General features: G+C 36.1%; 1 protein-coding gene across 14 annotated transcripts in view; it reads right to left on the bottom strand.

Annotated features, from left to right (window-relative positions):
- LOC122823516 (calcium-activated potassium channel subunit alpha-1-like) overlaps positions 1-20381 on the bottom strand; it is a 105885-nt gene that overhangs the window by 22204 nt on the left and 63300 nt on the right. For 4 of the 14 annotated variants that reach the window (XM_044103203.1, XM_044103198.1, XM_044103209.1 and 1 more), the window contains exons 9-22: positions 18402-18493; positions 13952-14062; positions 13728-13833; positions 13554-13636; positions 13362-13431; positions 13069-13224; positions 12631-12740; positions 12266-12334; positions 11676-11762; positions 11191-11267; positions 10494-10502; positions 9498-9671; positions 5997-6029; positions 1696-1789 (exon numbers count right to left, since the gene is read on the bottom strand). In XM_044103203.1, coding sequence (XP_043959138.1) covers positions 1696-1789; positions 5997-6029; positions 9498-9671; positions 10494-10502; positions 11191-11267; positions 11676-11762; positions 12266-12334; positions 12631-12740; positions 13069-13224; positions 13362-13431; positions 13554-13636; positions 13728-13833; positions 13952-14062; positions 18402-18493 — 1271 coding nt within the window. Of the gene's footprint in view, positions 1-1695; positions 1790-5996; positions 6030-9497; positions 9672-10493; positions 10503-11190; positions 11268-11675; positions 11763-12265; positions 12335-12630; positions 12741-13068; positions 13225-13361; positions 13432-13553; positions 13637-13727; positions 13834-13951; positions 14063-18224; positions 18317-18401; positions 18494-20381 lie in introns of all 14 variants that reach the window. The other 10 variants (XM_044103204.1, XM_044103202.1, XM_044103210.1 and 7 more) reach the window with 6 other exon arrangements.

The following is a 20381-nucleotide window of genomic DNA, read 5'->3' on the forward strand; positions in this document are numbered from 1 at the left end:
GGCCTTCAATCTAACATTACATCCCCACAGTTATACAAATCAGTGTCATGCTGTAGGCATACCTTACTTTCACAAGGACAGGGAAACTCCTCAAAGTTGATGAAAAGATGAATGGATACTGGTCACTTTAAGAAAAAATCCTGTTAAAGGCTATGAAATACTTGAGACTGAGTTGAGCTTACATTACACTTCCAACAGGAAAAGAAACATAAAGCCAGAATTACAATGGAATGGTTTTTTTTCAATCAAAGAGAACAATCATGTTTTAATCCAAACTTAATATAATTAGGAATCTCTGGCAAGATTTAAGAACTGATGTTCACAGATGCTCTCCTTCCAGTCTTGAGTTTTAACTATTCTGCCAAGACAAATCATGTAAAAAAAGTAAGTCTGGTGAACAATGCTGATGGAAATATCAATTGTAATAGGACATAAATGTGATAATGTATAGATAATTTTGCATGAAACTGCATGCACATCCTTTATTCTTGTCCTACTCAAACTTACACAAGCACTGAGGGCTTGGAAACGTCTTTGGAAACCCTCCCGTCATGTAACCTGACAAAGGGTTGCTCTTCAAAAACCCACAGCCAATCTGTTGATCATTACTTATTTACAAAGGCCTTCAGGCCCCAGGTCCTATAAAAACACATTTGATACAGCATACACCCAGATGTTTTTTTTTCCTCCGCTTGTTGCAATGAAGTATCCCTTAGGCAACTGCAGTAAATCCCTCTCCAGCTTGTAGACAGCAGGCGCTGAATGGAATAACACATCCACCTGTATTGCTGTGGATTAGTGTGGTGAGTAGATGGATCGGTTTGGTGGGTTCGTATTTGGCTGATGGCTACCGTGGTGGAAAAGCTCGGGTTTTTGCAACCCAAGAGCCCGGAAAACCCCTGTAGCAATTCAACCTGAACGCTTTGAAGCGAATCAAATAGGGGGCAAACACCCACCCTGAAAAATCCAAGGCCTCCGATCAAAGGAAATGCTAACTAACCAATGCATGTAAATACTTTTATTCATAATACAACAAAGTCATTTGTCTAACCTTTGCTTACTGCATACCTGCGCCTTATCTTGCAATGTTAAATAATATAGGCAAGTGGGTTTGGTTTAAAAATGTCAAACAAATAGCAATCCCCATATTAGCCAATGCTAAAATAAAGTCATCTGTCAGTTTTAATGAAATTACATCTGTTCTACTGTATATACATCAAGCTGCAGGTCCTTCCTGCTGCATGGCTTTCTCAACACATGGCACGTAATGACAATGAGTGCTACTATTATCATTCTGGTAATGGTCTCTTGTTGAATAACAGCGTTATCTTAAGTCAGGATCAATAAGCGCTGATTTAATTTCATGAGACAAGATAAAAGCAAGGTAACATTTGAATTCGCCTTTCATTGCGACAATACATATCATCTGTGGCCTAACGTGCTGAAAAGACCTTGGAGGGATCCGACAATAGATGAATAGCCTTGGGCTATCCATCCTTTAGAGCTTCTCTCCCTGCTAGGTGCTGTCATTAGTGCCAGACCTGTTTAAGAGCTGGAGTCTCTAGTTGTCACATGAAACCATGTGGCATTTGCAAGTCTGACATGTTTTTTGCCGAAAAAATGGGTTCAGGGAGTGGGCTCGGGGTTACAGAACATGCTCTTCAAGATGTTCTTCATGAGATATCAGTGTCGTACCTTGTTATCTTGGGCGAGGAGTTCGGAGAATTTCTCATGCCTCCATTGCGCTGCTTCTTTTTGGGTGACAGAGCTGTCTGTTGGTCCTCTTCAACTAAAACAAAATGTAAAGGTACGAGGAGGGCTGTGTTATCAGACATTAAGTAAAAGTCGCATGAAGAGATGACACAGCAGAGAGAGAGGTCAATGAGTTTAAAGAGTGAGTACACAAACAGGCTGGAATGTTATAGAAGACAATTAATGCAGACAGAAAATAATGGCAAATGTTTGTTATGGATATATTTAGAAATGCAAGCATGCAAGAGTGCTGCCATGAACCCTCATGCTGATTACCAAAATCCAGTTTGTAGCCAGAGAACTCCTGTAATCTAACATAAAATATCTAACATAATGGTATAGTGAGGGTTAATGAGATCTTATGATATTGAAATTTCTCAGTATTTCTTATCAAAGTAAGGCATCTTTTCAACTGCTGCCAGTATGTGACTATGTCTGTTAAAGAAGGTTTACTGTCATAATGAAGGGCCTGTGAATGCAGATGACTACATTAAGCTTAATATATTGATGTAGCTACATTTGAGTCACTTCTTTTGAAGTAAAAAGGAAGTAGACCTTTAGCTGCCCTGTTGTGTGATGGAGTCGACAAGCCAAGACTTCTCGATGGGCTAGCCAGAATTTGCCTTTCCTACTTTTAATTTGTTTTTTTGTGAGCATTTTGGATACTTGGTGGAAACAGAAAGTGAGAGAATAATAGACAAGATGAAAAAAAATTTTTTTACGCACTGTGAGAATACAACTTGGTAACTCTTAGCTGCTAATGATGCTAATAAAGCTACCTGAATCGTGCTGAAATGAAGCTGACTGTAATTTTCTTTTTCTTTAATGAATTGTTATTTTCACTACATTCATTACACACGTATACATATTAGACCTTTGCAATCATGACCATCTAAGTATCAGGCGAGAAGTTTCCTCTTTTGTTTAACTTAGCCTTTTTCAGAAAATAATTTCTTGAATCAAGCTTTATTTGATTAAAAAGGCTATTGGTATACTGTCACTCTCTTACTTTGCAGGCAAAAAGCTGCTTTATAATATATTCTTTGCATTCTGATTTTAGTCATTCATTTAAAGTCTTCACATATTAAGCATCCTGCAGTACAACATGGGGCAGTAGAGAATCTCCTCTACATTTCTGGTGTTCCTTCATCTTGGGAGTGGCGGCCATGGCTCATGTAATTAGGTTGGCCCCTGCGCCAGGGTGATTTATGCACAGCGGAGATGCCCCTTGGACATTGTCATTATCACTCCACCAAACCGTGCTGAGCTCTTCATCGGGACTGAAGGATAAGTTTTTCCCATGGGTCAAGCAATCAGGCAAATATTTTCACAAGGTAATATCACAGCTCAGGAGGGAACGAGTCGGCAGAAAAATAAACAGGAAGAGCCAAGAGTAGCAGTTTTACTGATGGAGCTTTAACAGCCACCATTCTGGGGGAATGGCTTGTTACAGTGTGTTAAGGTTGTTAAAGACACGCTTGAGTATCTTTTCAGTAACAATTCCCTGCTAGGGAAAAAATATTCAAGCAGTGAATATCTTTTTTCCATCTGCTTTTTTCTTCAAAAACATATAAAGAAATTGCAAGTGCTTTCATTAAAATTAAAAAAGTCATAGATGACTCGGGGTTTCCAGCACTGATCACATGTCTAAGACTGACATCATAATGGAACAAGTGGAAGTACACGGGGCCGCCAGTGGAAAGGGACGCTCCAACACTCGGGGCCCTTCACATTTTTGCTTGGCCTGTTCAATATTTAATGTTTCGCAGCTGACAGCTGCTCAGGCTGGGTCATTAGTAAAGAATGCTACACATGCAGCCACTCCAGCCTGGCAAGCACATGCTTTGGTTGTACTGTTGTTGAACACAGGCCTGCCTAAAACAGCAAGAGCAGGAGGGAGGTGGGGTAGCTGGCTCTTACACTGCCGCCGACTGAGTGTGGTGACACTGGGGTGACCAGAGTGGTATCTGTACTTCACCGGCAGGCTTTGCGCCCGCTGAAGTTGACGAGTCTCTTCTGCCACCCCTGGCAGCCGGCCGACCTGGGCCAGGTCTCTGGAGCCCACGAGGCTCAGTTTCAGGGCGGAGGGCTTGCTGAGGGGCAGTAGGCTTCCCTTGCGATTGTTTACCAAGGGAACGGGGACAGCAACAACTCTGTGGGGGCCCCTAGAGACCGCGCTGGCTGAGACATGGTTCAGTTTGGCTGATTTGGACTGATAAGGTGGCGGTCGGGTTACAGGACTGCTGTTTACTGCTAAATGAAGAGAAGTCAAAATCAACAGCTGTATGATATCAACAGCTGCTCATACAATCTAAAAAACCAGCATAATTTTCTGTTAGAAATGGATAAATGAATATAAAAAAAATTTATCAATGGCACTAGAATTTTTTTTCAGTAGATTAATCGTTTAGTTTGTCCAGTAAAATATTTTGTCCCTTGCAAAAGTGTCAATAACACTTTTTAAAATTTTGACAAATTTCATAAACTCGTACAAATACAATTTTTCATTATTTTTAAGTGACAGACCAAAATAAAGTATGATTTTGGTAATTGTGAAGGGAAAGAAAAATTATATAAATTTTTATTTAAAAAAATAAAAAAGCTTGGTGTGCATTTGTACATCTACATTATGTAAATATAATTAAGTGCGACCTACATTAACAACAAACATGTGGAGGAAGATGGTTTGGTCTAATGAGATTTTTTTGGCCCTTGTGCAAAATGCTACACATAGTAAAAAACTAACACTGTTCATTGCCCTGAACGCACCGTCTCCACAGTGAAACACGTGGTTGCTGCATTATGTTGCAAGGCTGATATTAGTTAGCGGAGACTGAAAAAAAATGGACAATAATTACAAATTTGTGTATACAAATTGTCTTAATCCAATCTGTGTTTGAGTTTTGTTGCAAAGAAGAAAGTACAAAAATGTTGATCTCTAGATATTATATAGATACTTGTAGGTATTATTGATTCCAAAAGTGGTTCTCCAAAGTATTTATACAAGATGCTGAATAAAAATACACATTACACTTCTCAAATTTTTAGATTACAAAAACACACATGTAGCCTTTTCCTTTCACGTCACACTCTACTTTGTGTAAATCTATTATATCACATCCAGATTAAAAAATGAATCAAAGTTTGTGGTTTTAACGTAACAAAATATGGAAAAGTTTGAGGACTATATAAACTTGCAAGGCACTGTAAGGTAGGACTTCATTTAAAGTGACTTCAATAAGACCTTTATGTGTGTGTGCGTGTTAATGAAACAAGTTAATAATTAAAGTACAATCACTAGTTTGGGTGGGTAACTCTTTCTGGCACAAGAATGCTAATATCTGAATAATTGAACAAAACCTCATTTTTATTTAACGCCACTTAACCAGCTCGTATTCACCGCAGATGAAATGTTCCTTTTGACATTTTACTTTGATATTTATTATACACATAAATTAATAAACCTGCTTTCAGGTGCTTTAGCGATTGTTGTGCCACAAGAAGAAGGAGGTGACACTGTGAATTATAGCAGCCACGGCTGCTGTGTGCAGCTCATCACTGACGGGGGACAGGGAGTGGAATTCAGGCTAAGGCAGTGATAATAAGAGGAGGTAAAAACTAGTGACGATAAAAGAGAGAGAAGAGGAATGCTTATTTAAGTTAAGGGGGAAAATGTCTGGAAGCCAAAACTGGAAAAGAGAGATGATTATTCTAACAGTCAGCTGTCTAGCTGATTATCCTCCCTGTTTCAGACCTCCACTATATATCTGCCTCACGTCAAACATGAGCAGCACTTCTTCAGGACAACACAATGTGGCAGATTTGCTGCACAGATCCTTTCAAAGTGAAGTGGATGACACTTGCCTGATGGCTAAATGAAAAAAGCCACAATATTATATCAATTCTTACTTTTACTTTTATATATTTAGACTTTTTTTTTCAGAATAAAAAAAAGCCATTTTGGGATTCACGCATATGTTTACTCAAAACATTTTTGTTACATTTTGAATTGATCAGGGATTTAATGTATTCACACATATAGCGATGCGGCAGCACCCCCTAGTGGCGACACCCACCGTAAAGAAACATTTTCTTCCGGCTTTGAATGCAAAATACAGTAATGGATGATGACAGAGGAGATGGTTGAAATACAGCAGGTTAGAGACAGATCAGGTGGCGACAGTTGAGAATGTGCATGTGGAAGTGTTAGAGAGAGACGTCAGGAAGAGGAAATCAGCACTTACTTGATTTGATATATCCATTATAGCTATTTTTAGCTGAGGAAAATACAGAGATAAATGAGAGGTTACAGGGGAAAACAGACAGCATCGAAAGGCAAATTAAAAATGAAAACAGTGGACTGAAGGTTGAGGAGTTTGTCTTTTAAGGCACTGAAAAGAAATCCAGAAATGAAACTTGAAGACGACAGGAATTAGAGAGTAGAAATATAAGACATTTATGTTGAATAACTTTTTTTTTTTAAATGAATAAATTTCAGTGTTAAAGCTGACATGTTACAATGATTTTGTACATTAATTAATCAGACAATTAGTTTGTTTGTTAATTGACTGTGAAAATTTGCAATCAAAAATACATAAATAAATAAATCACAATCTAATTAGTTTTTTCCTGAGATAAAAAAAAAAAAAAAAAAAAAACGCCAAAAAAAAAAAAAAAAGCTGGTAATTAAGCCCCAGAGTCCAGGTGGCACATAAAAATAATTTCCTAAAATCTTCGACTAGCATTCCAGCTTTCTCAGCATCTTTCTGAGAAGTCTGAGGAAACCTTTGTAGGCCAGATTGGCTGTTACAGGCCAGCCTCTTTAGCACTGCACCTTTGTAGTTTACCCTCCTTGTTAAGTCTGTTAAGTCAGCAGTTTTCCCATTGATAGTGTAGGCCATAATATAACATTTTTGTATTAAACATGCTTTATATTGATCTTGGGGGTAATTCCTATTTTTTAAGAAACTGTAGGTTACGTTGCATTAAATGCAAGCCATAATTATGAGAGCTTGAAAAGAAAAAAACTTGACAAAAGTCTTAAAATGTGTCCATATGAAGCTCAAATGTTCTGATTATTTTAATCTACAAGAACAGTCAAATGATTTCAGAAAAATAAGGAACATATATGTCAGACATTTAAACAATATAAAGTTAGTATATATTTTTAAGAGGTTTCTGTTCCAGCATTATTCATTATAGTCGTAATTAAAATGTCATCTTCTTCAGCTCTTACAACTTGAAGAAGGTTAGTATTTGATTTTGAGCTTTGTGTTACCAAAATAAATAATCAAATTATTCCTTAAATCTCATTCCTCACATTTGCCCATGAGAACCAGCATGAATGTGCAGAAGTTTGTGAGTCACTTTTTTGTGTGCATGAATCCCACACTTGCTCATTAGTGACTTATTTCGACCCCTTGCTCACAATAAAGGTCATGCATTGAGCTCAAGGCACGATGGTGACAGCGTTGTTCAAACAGGGACCTTGCTGGTCCTGGCATCTGTCGCCTGCAATTGCAGGGCGCGAGCAGAGTCACAGGACTAACAGGCTAGCATCTGTCCCACAACCAGAGCAAAGCAGAGGAGGGTGGGGGCATCTTGGTTTGCCTGGTGGTTACGAACTGTCAGGCTGAGTTTCATGATAACCGGTAGCATTCCAAAAATGAAAATGCAAACATAATTTCCACGTCAGGCCGCATAAGGCCTTGCTCTGTGTGTCTCGCGCACTGTGTCGACAGCGGATGTGCAGCCATGCCGGGGCTCTGTTAGCCAGGCGAATCTCACAGCAAGCAGGCCTGGAAGACACGCCTAGGGGTGGAAATGCCCAAAGAAGCTTAACTCCGCTCAGAATGGGCTTTGATCTGGTGGAGATATTTACTAAAATTGTATGGCAGTCTAAAATGTTTTCCAGCAAACTGTTCTGAAACCTCAGACACATTCTGTAAGTCTGCTGCCAGGCGTCAGAACAGCCCCCCTTCAGCCTTTAAAGGGAAGTCACACCTGAATTAAAGATTCCCGTTCATCTGAAATCAATTCTTTTACATTCAATGTGATCCAGCACTCTGTTATTCCACATAAGATCCAGCTCTGCTCCAATCCTCTTACTGCAGACATCACTCAGGGTTAGGAAACTAAAAGCTAGAAAGCACATCCAGCAAACGCAGCACTGGTTTATCTGCTCAACATGTTGCTGATTTTACCCTCAAAGCTTTTCATTCCTAATTTAATAAAGCCACTACATTAACCTGTGCTGAAGGCTCCTAAAAGAAATTCCCCTCAGGTGTTCTCAAGATCACTTTTAAATTCTCGGTGCCATCTACTTTTAATAATATCTATTCCTGCATTTCTCATTTCTGTAGGGTTGATTAGTGATGTATTTGGATTAAATATATTTTACTTCACTTATTCTTGGGAAAACATGAACAAACTCTCTTCAAAATAATCTCCAAACAGCATGCTGAAAAATGCATTAAAATCCTCCATAAAGTGACTTTGTATTGGTGTGTGTGTATCTAAGGTTTAGCTGCAGGGATGCATACAGGAGGCTTTATTTCTTCTTCTGGAAGAACAGTTACTGTTCGTCCTCCAAAGCCTTAACTGAGAAAACTTAACATTTGGTTGTCTGTTTATTTAATTTACGCAAAGGCAATTTTTTATTGACAATTTCTAAACAAAATACCTGCATGCCTCACAACAGAGAGAAATAGCTTCCAAACAAGACAATGCAAAGGGAAAGACAAGCACCAGCAGACCCAACAGTCAAAAGGCTAAAGCAAACATCTGCAGTTCTGGTCAGGAGTTTAAAAACACTCTTAACAGGCACAAAAGTCATTTATTTGAGCTTTTAAGAATTTTTTTGAATGGTTAATTTTTTTCTGCTTGAGATGTTCATATAAAAACTACTAAAGTGTTCTTTGAAAGCAAAAATATCGGTGCTGTTTTTATTGCAGACCCGCACAGATTTATTTATACCTACAGGTCCGTTTTTTGATTGACCAATCATCTTGCCAGAATTAGCAGAGTTCACCTACATTGATTCCAAGACCAGGTTTTGATAGGTGCTAAAAATCCTGCCAGATTCAAGTTTAACCCTTCTGAATCAAACTATTCCACTATAATATATGTCAAGAGATTCTAGGGAGTTGATACAATTTGTTAAAAAAAAAAAAAAAAAAAAAAAAAAATTGAAGGCTCTTTTATGATTTGAGCAAATGTCCCTGAAAAAAAAAAACAGACACCAGGCCAGAAAAATTCAAAGGGTAGTTCTCCTTTTTTAAATATTACACCAATGTGTGAAGAAGTGCACCCATTACAGCTGCACGGCTTAATGCTGTACCAATTTTCAAACGTGGTGGCAGCGTTGGCCTATGGAGTTGTAGTACCCAACTTCAAATCTAAATCAGCAGCTGCTAGATCGTTGAAACTTTGGCCATAACTGGGTGTTCCAACACCACAAAGTCCAAATAACCAATTTAAATATGTGCGTCTATGTCTGGTTGTTAAAACACACTGAAGTTGTGCATTGTAAACTTATTCCATGCTGAAAAAAAAGAGCAATTCTAGCAAATTATTAAAAGTCCAAATTACTATGACGCGAGAAGGGTAAGTATACTTCTGACCTGAACTATATGTTCTGGAAAGTGAGAACATGGCAGCTAAAGCCAGAAAGAGCAGAAGCTGCAGACACACTGCAAAGTCAACACAGAGCACAGTGAGGAGCACACGTCACGGCGACAACTTACAGGCACGTAAAGTGGCTGAGCAATCATTAACAGAGAGAGCAGAGAGTGGGATGTCCCGATGAGGGGAGTCCAAGTTACAACGCACTATAACCGGCATGCAAGAGCGCTCCCACTTTGAGCGCCTGCGATCAAAGCAACATGCCAGTCTCATTCTCTTGTAGACGGGTGTCTTGGCTACAGTCATGGGTTCAGACGAGAGGAGAGGAAGAGCAGGTTAATGTGAAGGGTCACTATGGGGGAGAAGAGGGCAAAGGCAAGCAGGCTGCAGAACAAAGCCTTTGCAAGAATGAACATGTTCAGCTTTGTTATGACAGATTACAAACTTTAGAACTTATTTGGATTTAGGTTTTTTTCTTCCAAATTTTAACTTTGTGGAATAATATATTTCCTGCCTTTATCCCTTCACCGTCATCTAATCGTTACCCCAACAAGCTTATGCTCACTGCTTTCTAAGACAGTACATATCTCAGCAAATGGTCATAATCTTGCACTATGCTATGAGTTAAATCCAAACACTTCTACAGAAAAAAGTAAGTCAAATGTACTATTTTCACAAAAACAAAAATAAATCTAACATCGCTTACAGAAACCAGAAAGAGACATTCTAACAGTTGTACAAAACAGCACAAGGTCACAAATTATTTTGACATGACTCCAATAAGATGTGCAGTTATTATTTCACTGGCTAGTGGTGACACCTTGTGGTAAGGTTGAGAATTACTGACAAAACATTGCAGAATTCCTGTAATTAATTTACTTTTCCTCATAAATATGCAAAATTTTAAAAATAAAATATTGTTAAATTAAATGTATTAATAATATTTGTCATTTATGTAATTGTCAGTCTAAAAGCAACACATGACAATGACCGGGGTCCAGGCGGCAAACATCCACCATTACATGCAGCATTCACTGTGCATTCAAACAGGTCGCTTCAGTCTGGGATGCAAGTAGCAGGCTGTGTTTTTGTAGCAGAAACAAACCCACATTACTCACAATATATCACTAGGAAGGGAATTTTTTTAAATGTTCCCAAGCAGCAAAAAAAAAAAAGAATATGTGAAATACGAACGTTATGTGTTGGTTTTAATGAAATAAGGAAAACAATTTGAAAATGAGTTAACAACAACAACATAATTTTTTTTTTTTTTCTCGTCTACTATAGCAAGATCCATCCAGGTGTCTGTGGTGTTAACAATCCATCTGAATGCCTGCTAACATAACAGCATGTTAAGGTTAGTTAACAGAACGAACATCGAGATCAAAAACTAAGACAGCAGGAGAACATAAAACACATTTAAAAGGAATTCAAAAGACTTAGATTCAGATGAAAACCCTGAAAGATGGTATTTGTTGTTAAACTGGTGTTAACCTGAGAAATCAAACTGTAAAAGTTAGCAGTAAGGCACTTCGGTCAAAATTAGCTCTTGTTTAAAAGTCTTGTACAAATAAATTTGACTTTGTTAAAAGTGATCAATTATGTATGTGCATGTCTTCAGTTCATTGGAGAGAAGGGGCTGATAAGAGGATAATTATGAGGTCTTATAAGATTGTAGCTGGAGAAGAAAAATACTTAAGAAGCAACTGTAGTTTTTAAAATCAAATATCTCTCCAGTTCTATCTCCATCTTAACCTGTGCATAAATATTTAAAAGTTAAATTACCAGACACTGATTTATTGTATGATAACTTACATTTCTTGCATCCACATTTCTTTATTCTTTTGGGGTCTGTTATATCATCGTGACAGGCCTTGCAGTAAAACAGCGCTCTGCAGAATAAAGAGAGAAAGAATTCAATAAATGCTGGTGCTGTTTCAAGTTACTATTGAAAACAAGTTTAAGGAAATGCAGAAAATCTTTTAATTATATTTAAAATGAAAGAGTCAATGCAGTTTAACGGGAAGCGCCACAATAATGAATTGTACATTATTATATGAAAGTAGAATGTATATTTTGTGTGTGAACACTGTTTATGTAGTTGATGAGTCTTTATTAGAAATGATTCATTTGAACATTACAATATTTTCATGTAATTATTGATTTTGCATTTTACATTAATTTGTACCTTCCACAAAATGTCAAGTTTTCTGGAAAACATGTTCATGATCCTGTGTGCTCACTTAAGAAAAGGACTGTAATGTTTAACTATCAGATCTTTTTAATCTCCAATTAATCACCTTTTTACTTCTTTGGCATCACTTGCAATGAAGAAGCCCAGGGTTCCCTCCTGCATTTTCACATGGTTTCCAGGGTTGATCAAAGTGCTGGGAAGGTAGGGCAAAAAGTTATTTAGTCCAAACTGCCAGAAGTAACACATGCTGCTGGAATCAGACGTTTAGCTTTGGTTTATTAAGTAGAAGTTAAACTTCTAATGAGTGTAAAACCATTACACTTTTCCACATATAAATACATATATGCAAAATTTAAAAAATAAAATATCGTTAAATTAAATGTATTAATAATTCATTGTACCTAGTGAACTAGGTACACTGGTTCAGTGTGCCTTAAGGAATTACCCATTTCTGTTTTCATTATCAGTGTATGTTGCAAGCCTTGTTATAAACCGATTTAGACATCAGTTACATACAGATGAGTTGGTACTGATGCAACTCATAGAAGCAATGCTTACTTGCACCCAGAAAGTGACTCATAAAAATACAATTGTCTAATTTATTGAAGTTTGTATAGCTGATTTAAAGTAGCTTCACAGCATAGACCAAACACTGCATTACTTAATGAACCCAAACAGCTCAAACAATCCATTTACCTGCTTTCCCTTTGATCAGACTTGTACTCTATAGCTATCAAGAGTAACTTCAGCTTCACGTAGCAGAGCCTGCAAAGCATAATACCAAAATAAGATAAGAAATTAAATAATTCACTGATAATCATACTCTTCATGAAAACCATAACCAGAATTAAAATATATTTTGTATGTCTGTTCGTTTTAATAGCCTGAATCTAAAGATTTACCATTGTAATGTGTGTTTAAGGTAAAACATTTTCAATATGTCATAGAAAATCTACAATATTTTGATGAAAAGGCTTGCAATACAATACAATCGGGTAAAATACCTGCATATAAGGAGGAAATAAGACATTAGAAAAGAATGCTAATATTTTACTGCTTACTCGCAGATGACTGGGAAGGACAACCCAACAAAGGCACTTGACAGGTACTCTGTGTACATCTCATTAGCTACTCCTTCAAGGTAATACTTCTGCCATGTGTCCTCCTCAATCTGCAATAAAGAGAAGATTTTCTAACAAAATGTGAAAGTGGTTCATTTAAGCTGCTTTCACATTTTGTCATGTTACAACCACAAACGTCAATGTATTTTAAAGGGGTTTTTTTTGTGATAGACCAACACAAAGAAGTGCATGTTTGGAAAGTGAAAGGAAAAGAATACATATTTTTCATTTGTATAACTTTTTAAAACGTGTGTCATCTATTATGTACTAAGTTTTCTTTAACTATAAGCCTTTTGAGAGATTTTTCTGCCAGTTTTACATTTAATTGCAAAATATGAACCTATCACTTATTTTGATGTCACAGACAGATGAGGGTACCTTGATAAAGGACCTCATGGAGAAAAGGTTGGCCAGCATGGTGGAGAGCCCTTGAGCTAGGCAGCTCTGGGCAATGAACCCGAGTTTCAGCTCAGCAAGGCAAATGGCATCATCCCCCTCCTTCCAGTTCCAGCTTGGGATGTTTAGAAGGTGAGCCTGTGGCAAAGGAATAAAATGCTACTCATTGCACATTTTTAGGGAGATTAAAAAAAGTTAAGTGATTAATCTCAACACAAACGCCTTAAAATATTTACAGACAACAGACACGTGTCCACAGTAAGATAAATACGAACCTTATTGTGGTACTGCAGCATCTGCGTTATTATTCTGATCTTTGGATGGTAGTTTTTGATAGATATTACCCTAATAACAGACAAAAGGAGCTTGAATGCTGCATTATTTACAAAAAGTGGGTAAAGCACAGTAATGCACATCTAAAAGTCTGATTTAAAAACTGAGTGAAAAGGTGGACTAGTTTTAGAAACCTCATGATGTTGGATGCATCTTCGGCATCTGGGTCAGCACAGTATTTGTTCGCTAAGATCAGGCAGGCATCAGCTGATTCAATCTAAAAATTGCACCAAGCAAACGCACAATTTCCCATAATAAATATCATAATCCGACAGTAAGATACACAGAGAAGAAGGATTATATGTTACCTTCACTCTGGCTAGGTCGTGTGGGTTCAGGACAGACCCCTGGTAAAATTCTACTTGGGTAAAATGACGCTTGAACAAGGCTTCCAGCTCAAGATTAGGGGAAATACTGAGGAAGAGGGAAAAATACTTACAATGAATCAGAAAATTTAAGAAGTTACATTTCTAATGTAAAATTACATTTGTTTTTACTTGCAATCCACAAGAGTCCAAATATTTGCACTTACTTATGGAGAAAAACAATTTCTACATTGACATCATCCCTGTCCTTGTGTAGGAAGTCTTTTAGGAAGTTGGACACACTCTCGAGCGTTATGTGACCACAGACCACGATGTGCCTGGAAAACGAGGGGCAGAGCAACAATAAAACTAAAAGGCAGCAAATGATAAAATCAACAAAGAAAAAAAACTCTCTTTGTGGTTTTTATTTTTAAATGAAAGGGCTGTGATGAAAATTTGAAATCTCTGAAAATGTGAACTATTATAGGAAGGATGTTTGATGTTCTCATGATGAGGGAGGGTTATAAATGAAAAGGTCAGAGGGCACCATGGCTTTCAGCATCAGATTATAATGGATCAGTTTTCCTCAGATGGAGATTATAAAATCAGTACAAGGTTTATCTCCATTCCCACTTCATACAGTTTCTATCCATAAAGAACCCAGATTAGTTTTAGTTCTGCCCTTGTTCATATTTGTCTTTATTAATAGTTAATTCAGATGTTTGTCTAGATAAATGTCACATTTCTGACTCAGCTCTGTATGGAGAATAAAAGACTTTAAAAGGCCAGAGACGGTACACAACACACCAGAATTCCAGTTTGTTTTTCACTTTTGTTAAGGAAAACAGAAAAGCAGTAGAAGAGGAAATAAAGACGACAGAAGAGAAGCACAGAATAACTGCCAACCACAGACACATCACCTGTAAGTATCTATTAATATTTAAAGGTAACAGTATGTCGCATTAGAAATTATTATTAATAATAATAATAATAATAATAATAATAATAATAATAATAATAATAATAATAATAATAATAATAATTGCCCTGCGACAGACTGGCGACCTGTCCAGGGTGACCCTGTCTCTCGCCCAGAACGTTAGCTGGGGATAGGCAGCAGCAACCCTCCCGACCCCATTTGGGACAAAGGGTGATTAGAAAATGGATGGATGGATGGATAATAATAATAATAATAATAATAATAATAATAATAATAATAATAATAATAATAATAATAATAATAATAATAATAATAATAATAATAATAATAATAAAGCTTGTGACTTAGATTAGTATACCTAAGTCACAAGGCTTGGGTTTCTTAATTTGTTTAAAACATTCACAAAAAATAATTGCAATACCTTGAAAACATTTTCCTGCTTGTTGAACTTGTACATTTTTGTCCCATTAGAGTCACAAACTTTAGCCTCCAGGACCAGCTAATCTGTATTTATACTAAGTTAACAGAATGAAATTAAGAGTTATCTGCTACAGGCAAAAATATCAAGGCCTTTTATCGCCCTTCAGCTCAGTGTTGCTTTGTTAACGATGACGATAGTGAAATTGTGTAATTAATGGCCCGTCTTTCATGTCAATACAGAGAAAATGATTTTTATAAAAATGGCTCCTTGAAGACTAAAACATGACATGAAATTCCCATGTCCTCAACCCGCCCACATAAAAAATTGACAAGCTGATAATTCTGTATGGAGAACTGAAATATGCTGCTTTTATTTTAAACAAACAAAAAACAAAACACTTTTATTCTATAGGTAAGTTTTTTTGTCTGTTATGCAAGTAGCTCTTTGTGGTCCTCCAGTAATGCATTGTGCCTTTGGAAGCAGCACCAATAAACAGAGAGAAATGTGAGTTACTCTAAAATAAAGTGGAAAAACAAAACAAAACAAAAAAAATCAGAGAGGTACAGAATGTGAACTAAATATGCAGTGAAACACACACTTGAGTTATTTTTGATAATTGTCTTTTTAGTAAAACACAACTATGTTAACTAAAAGGAAAGCTGTTGATATGGTGAATCACTTTTTTATTTTTCAACAGCTTGGTCTAATGTTGCCAGTAGAAGACATACGTGAATAAATACAGTACTTGGGGAAAAAAAAAATTGCTGGTTTGGCAACAGTTGTGGCTTCTGTGATACTTTAGGAAGAATAGCAGACCATGCCAGATTTGTAACCTTTATAAGGAACAGTTACAAAAAAAATCTTGACCAATCATTTTCTAATTCTTTTTTTCTTTTTTCTTTTTAAAGACGGATATTTCATTGTAGTTTCTATAGTAATGCAATGACATTAACTCAATCAGAGTTGTGATATGGCACCTTTTTTACAGAATTAAATTAAATGTGAAGTTATAAGAAATAAGTGCAGCATGCAGTTTGACAGAAAAAGTGAAAAAAGTAAGAAAGCTTTCTTCATTTAATTGTCTTAATAAAACAGAAAGAGAGAACCTACCATGAATCATGAATTTCTAACAGAAACATATATATCAGTCCTCTCATTCAACTTTTGGCAGGAAAGCAAAACCAGAACACAAAATTTTCCAGCATGTCAAAGGATTATTCTTTAAATCAAGTTTTTATTTCATGCTGAGGGTGTAGGTCAGACTGAAGATAAAGGCCAAGAAAAAGCAAAGCATGGAGAGTAAACTAGCGGAGCAGGGCAAAGCCAGAGTTTTAAGCTGAGAAAAACAGCACATTTAAGAAGAAGCATGAAGGAATTGATGACATAAAGGAGAAATTGGAGGATTCTGGTACTTTATTTAGAAGCCGTTAAAGCAGAGCTATAAAATTGATTATTTTATAATTTTTTTCAATTTTATTTTGTAACATTACAACAGCAAACTTCAAAGGATTCTATTTTTGTTTTATGTGATAGATCACCATAAAGGAGTGTATTATTGTGAAGAAATGCATCAAGCTTTTCCAGAAGGTCAGGGAAGCTGGAAGTCAGTAAAAAGACGAATCCAGGAACAACAACCTTATATGGTTATTTGAGCCACAAAGGAACGACTTTGACCAAAGCATATTCATATTTTCAAATGGCCCAGTCAAAGTACCAACCTAAACTAAATTGGAGAATCTGTGGTGAGATCTGAGTACTTCTGCTCATATGATCTCACTCCAGTCTGACTGAATCTGATCCATTTTGAAAGGAACAATTAGAAAATATTTCAACTCTGCACATGCACAGCTGGTAGATTCCTAAAGTTGTAATATGACAAAATTTTAAAAAACTTTAAGGCGTAAGAGTGCTTTCTGGAGGGCACTGTGTAATCACATTGAAGGCACTTGTAAATACATATTATGATTATCATAATTTCAGAAGTTATTTAGTTGTAAATATGTAAAAAGAATTTATATATTTATATATATATTCATATATTTATTTGGTGTGAGGGGAAGATGAAAAGCAAAATGAAATAGTGAATGAATGATTCACAAAGAACTGTAATACATGTGCATCAACCATAACAATATTGACTTCAACAACAGAACATGTTTGATTTTCCCATGTATGTTAAATACAACTGTGATACATCCATCTGTTTAGTAGATTTAGTAACTTCAGCTAATTAATTAAATTGGTTATTCTGTAGTATTTAGTTTTGTCTTTAAATGTTTACTATTCTATCTCCTGGTACCGACAGCAGGAGAGTTGGTACATTTAAAATAGTCCACAAAAGGCATAAACCAAAGATGGTTATTTATCTCTCCATTTCTAAACTCAGAGGTCATAATAGAATAGGATATAATAGCAGTTTATTTTTAAGCTTGTATTTCTTTATGATCATCATTTGGCAGTTAAAAAAAGTAGGTAAACAAATATACCATTTTTGAAAAGTTTACATTAACTCTGTACAGGCATAAATTTTCGGTCCTTTCTATTACAACAAATGAATAATCACAGTTTACAAACAGTGAGAAAATTCTGCACATGCATAACTTAAGCATGGCAAAAATACATATACCTGCACTGAAAGACAACTTCCTTATCAAGGCATTTTGTTGATTTTATGCATAGAAAATCTTCATTTTCTACTAATGAAGGAAAACCCTTACATACAGGCAAAATTAATTCATATTTGATTTAATGTGAGTCATATTTCCAAAAGGAAATGTTTCCATGCTTTCCAATATTGCAGTTTTCAAAAAACTGCAATATTGGAATATTTTGCTAAAACTCCTTGTTAAGATTATAGTTTCTTTACAGTGTAGGTAGGCATTATCAAATGAACAGTAACAAAGACAAAACATACAAAAAAAGCTGAAGCAATGCAATCAATACATTAATCATGGCCAAGTTCTTCAGTCACGGTGTGACTTGTGTTAAATTATTTAGGTCTCAAATTACTGTTTTGTATTTCACATAAAAGTGAGCATTTCCTTCTTCTGAGAAGGCTACTCAAGCCACACAAAATCACACCAGAAAGAGATTTTTATTTTTTTTTAAAGTTTTTTTCTTCTTTATTTGTTTGACTTACTTTCTGCCTCTGGTCGAGTTATAACTCCCTCCATATTTCTTCCGATTAAGGATGAGAGCAGCAATTTCTGGCACGTAGCGAGCAAACATGGCCTACATGCATGAAAAAGAAAAAGAAAAGGGCATGCAGAGAAGGTTCTACTGCGGCGGAGGCAGTAGAGCCTCCTTGAATACTTACTTTCTCCCATTAACAGCACTATAGGAACCACCATATTTCTTGCGGTTTCCTATTAACTCTATGATTTCAGGGACGTAGCTTGCAAACATGGCCTAAGGAGAGGATAGAAGACAGAAGAAGAAACTAAAAACGACAAGCATAGAAGAGGAGGTCCTATGTTTTCTCTGCAAGATGATAAATTTGAAATAGAAATGCAGCCACATAGGCGGAGATATTACTAATATCTGTTAACAGGTAAGAAGATTCTCTTTAAGGGAAACTGAGTAAATGTAAGCTGAATGTAACTTGAAGTCATTTCACAATTACATTCCAATTGTTTAAAAAGAATGAGAATGAAAAAGGACACTAAAAGGTTAATATTTACAGATACTGGAAGAATAAACGTGAAAAAATGACAGCAGGTGAGAGATATGCCGATCTGTGGTAGAAAAATAAAAATTATGAAAATCAAGAAAAAGCCTTATGTGCCATGTTTTGTCCAACAAACACATGTGTTGGGCAGATTTAAACACCACAAGTTAAAGGATGGCAAACATTAACACTGCACTACTGCACACTGGCCCCAATTCCTTAAATATCTTTCAGCCTAACATAAAACAAACGGAAAAGAAAACACTAATATTTTCAATCTTCATATTTTTGTAAACAAACTTGGTATACTACAATGTAGCGCTGGCGTTTGACTTTTAGTGTTCAATTTAGGTCTTAACACTACCTGTTTACATTCACCATTTGTCTCAATTTCTTCACTGGCTACTTTCATTAGTGCTATTATGTTGCCGTTTACTTTAGCTGCTTATTTTCACCATTATTACAGGTTTTTGCATTAGCTCTTCATCTTAGCTGTTTGCATTGGCTTTTTAAATTCTGGGATAAAGTTGTTTTTAATGTACTTAACTTGAAATTTGAAATAGCTGTGAGCATCAACTCCTCCCCTGATATATTAGTAATACCTAACATGTCAACATTTGCTCTTAGCATTAGCTCTTTACACCCGATTTTTCACTTCCTGTCCATCCTCTCCTTTAGCCTTATTTTAACCTCAGTAACTTAATTGGTAGCAATAGTGTTAGAAACCCACATAAATTAACACAATGCTTTCTTGTAAGTCCCGACAGCCTTTTATTTATCACTGTCTACAAATAATTAGCCAGGTATTGTATGGAGGTCAACAAATATATTTTGCCAACAACTCATTAATTAGAATTTTGTTTTTCCTTAACTGCTTACTGAATTTATGTACTAGTATTATGCAAGGAGTTAAGATGGCTAGAAGAACTTATGCAGAGTGAGAGTCAGTAATGTTGCAGCATCCATAAATCTGCGCTTTAGTAAATCATACCCAAATATTTCACTGTGTTTGTTGAATGGGGAAAGGAAGGGTGGTTCCATCTGAAACTGTAGCACTCTTATAATTATTAATAAACCAAACCTATTAGATACCTCAGACACAAAGTAACGAACAAGTGCAGTTAGGCCCAAAATAATTTATACCTTTGGCAAATTAAGATTTAAAGTCATTTTCTTAATTTTAGTATGTTTCTTCTGATTGGAAGTGATAGAAACATTTTTGCGGTGGCCCAACCAAAGTCTAGACTTAAATCCTATAGAGAATATGTGTGGAGAGCTAAAGATTAGACTGATGGAAAGAAGGCATTCCAAACTCAGAGACTTATAGCTTATAGTCAAAAATAAATTGTCAAAAACCAATCTCAACAAGCAAACAGGTAGTCATTTTCAACATTTTCAGTCTTTTTGCATTGTTGTATTATTTTTTTCAAACAATTCTTGTGATTTTATTATTAGAAACAAATTTCATGGAGGAATAAAAAGCAGTTAAATCTGCCAGGAGTATAAAAAATTGGGGCTTAACGGTACCAAAACAAAATTCACACCCGTTTACATTTTTTGCAGTATTGTGTATGATTCATACAGTAATTGCAATGCAACATATGTGGGTGGAGTAGTGAACAAAATACA

This window comes from Gambusia affinis, linkage group LG20 (assembly GCF_019740435.1).
Source record: "Gambusia affinis linkage group LG20, SWU_Gaff_1.0, whole genome shotgun sequence".
Taxonomy (NCBI): domain Eukaryota; kingdom Metazoa; phylum Chordata; class Actinopteri; order Cyprinodontiformes; family Poeciliidae; genus Gambusia; species Gambusia affinis.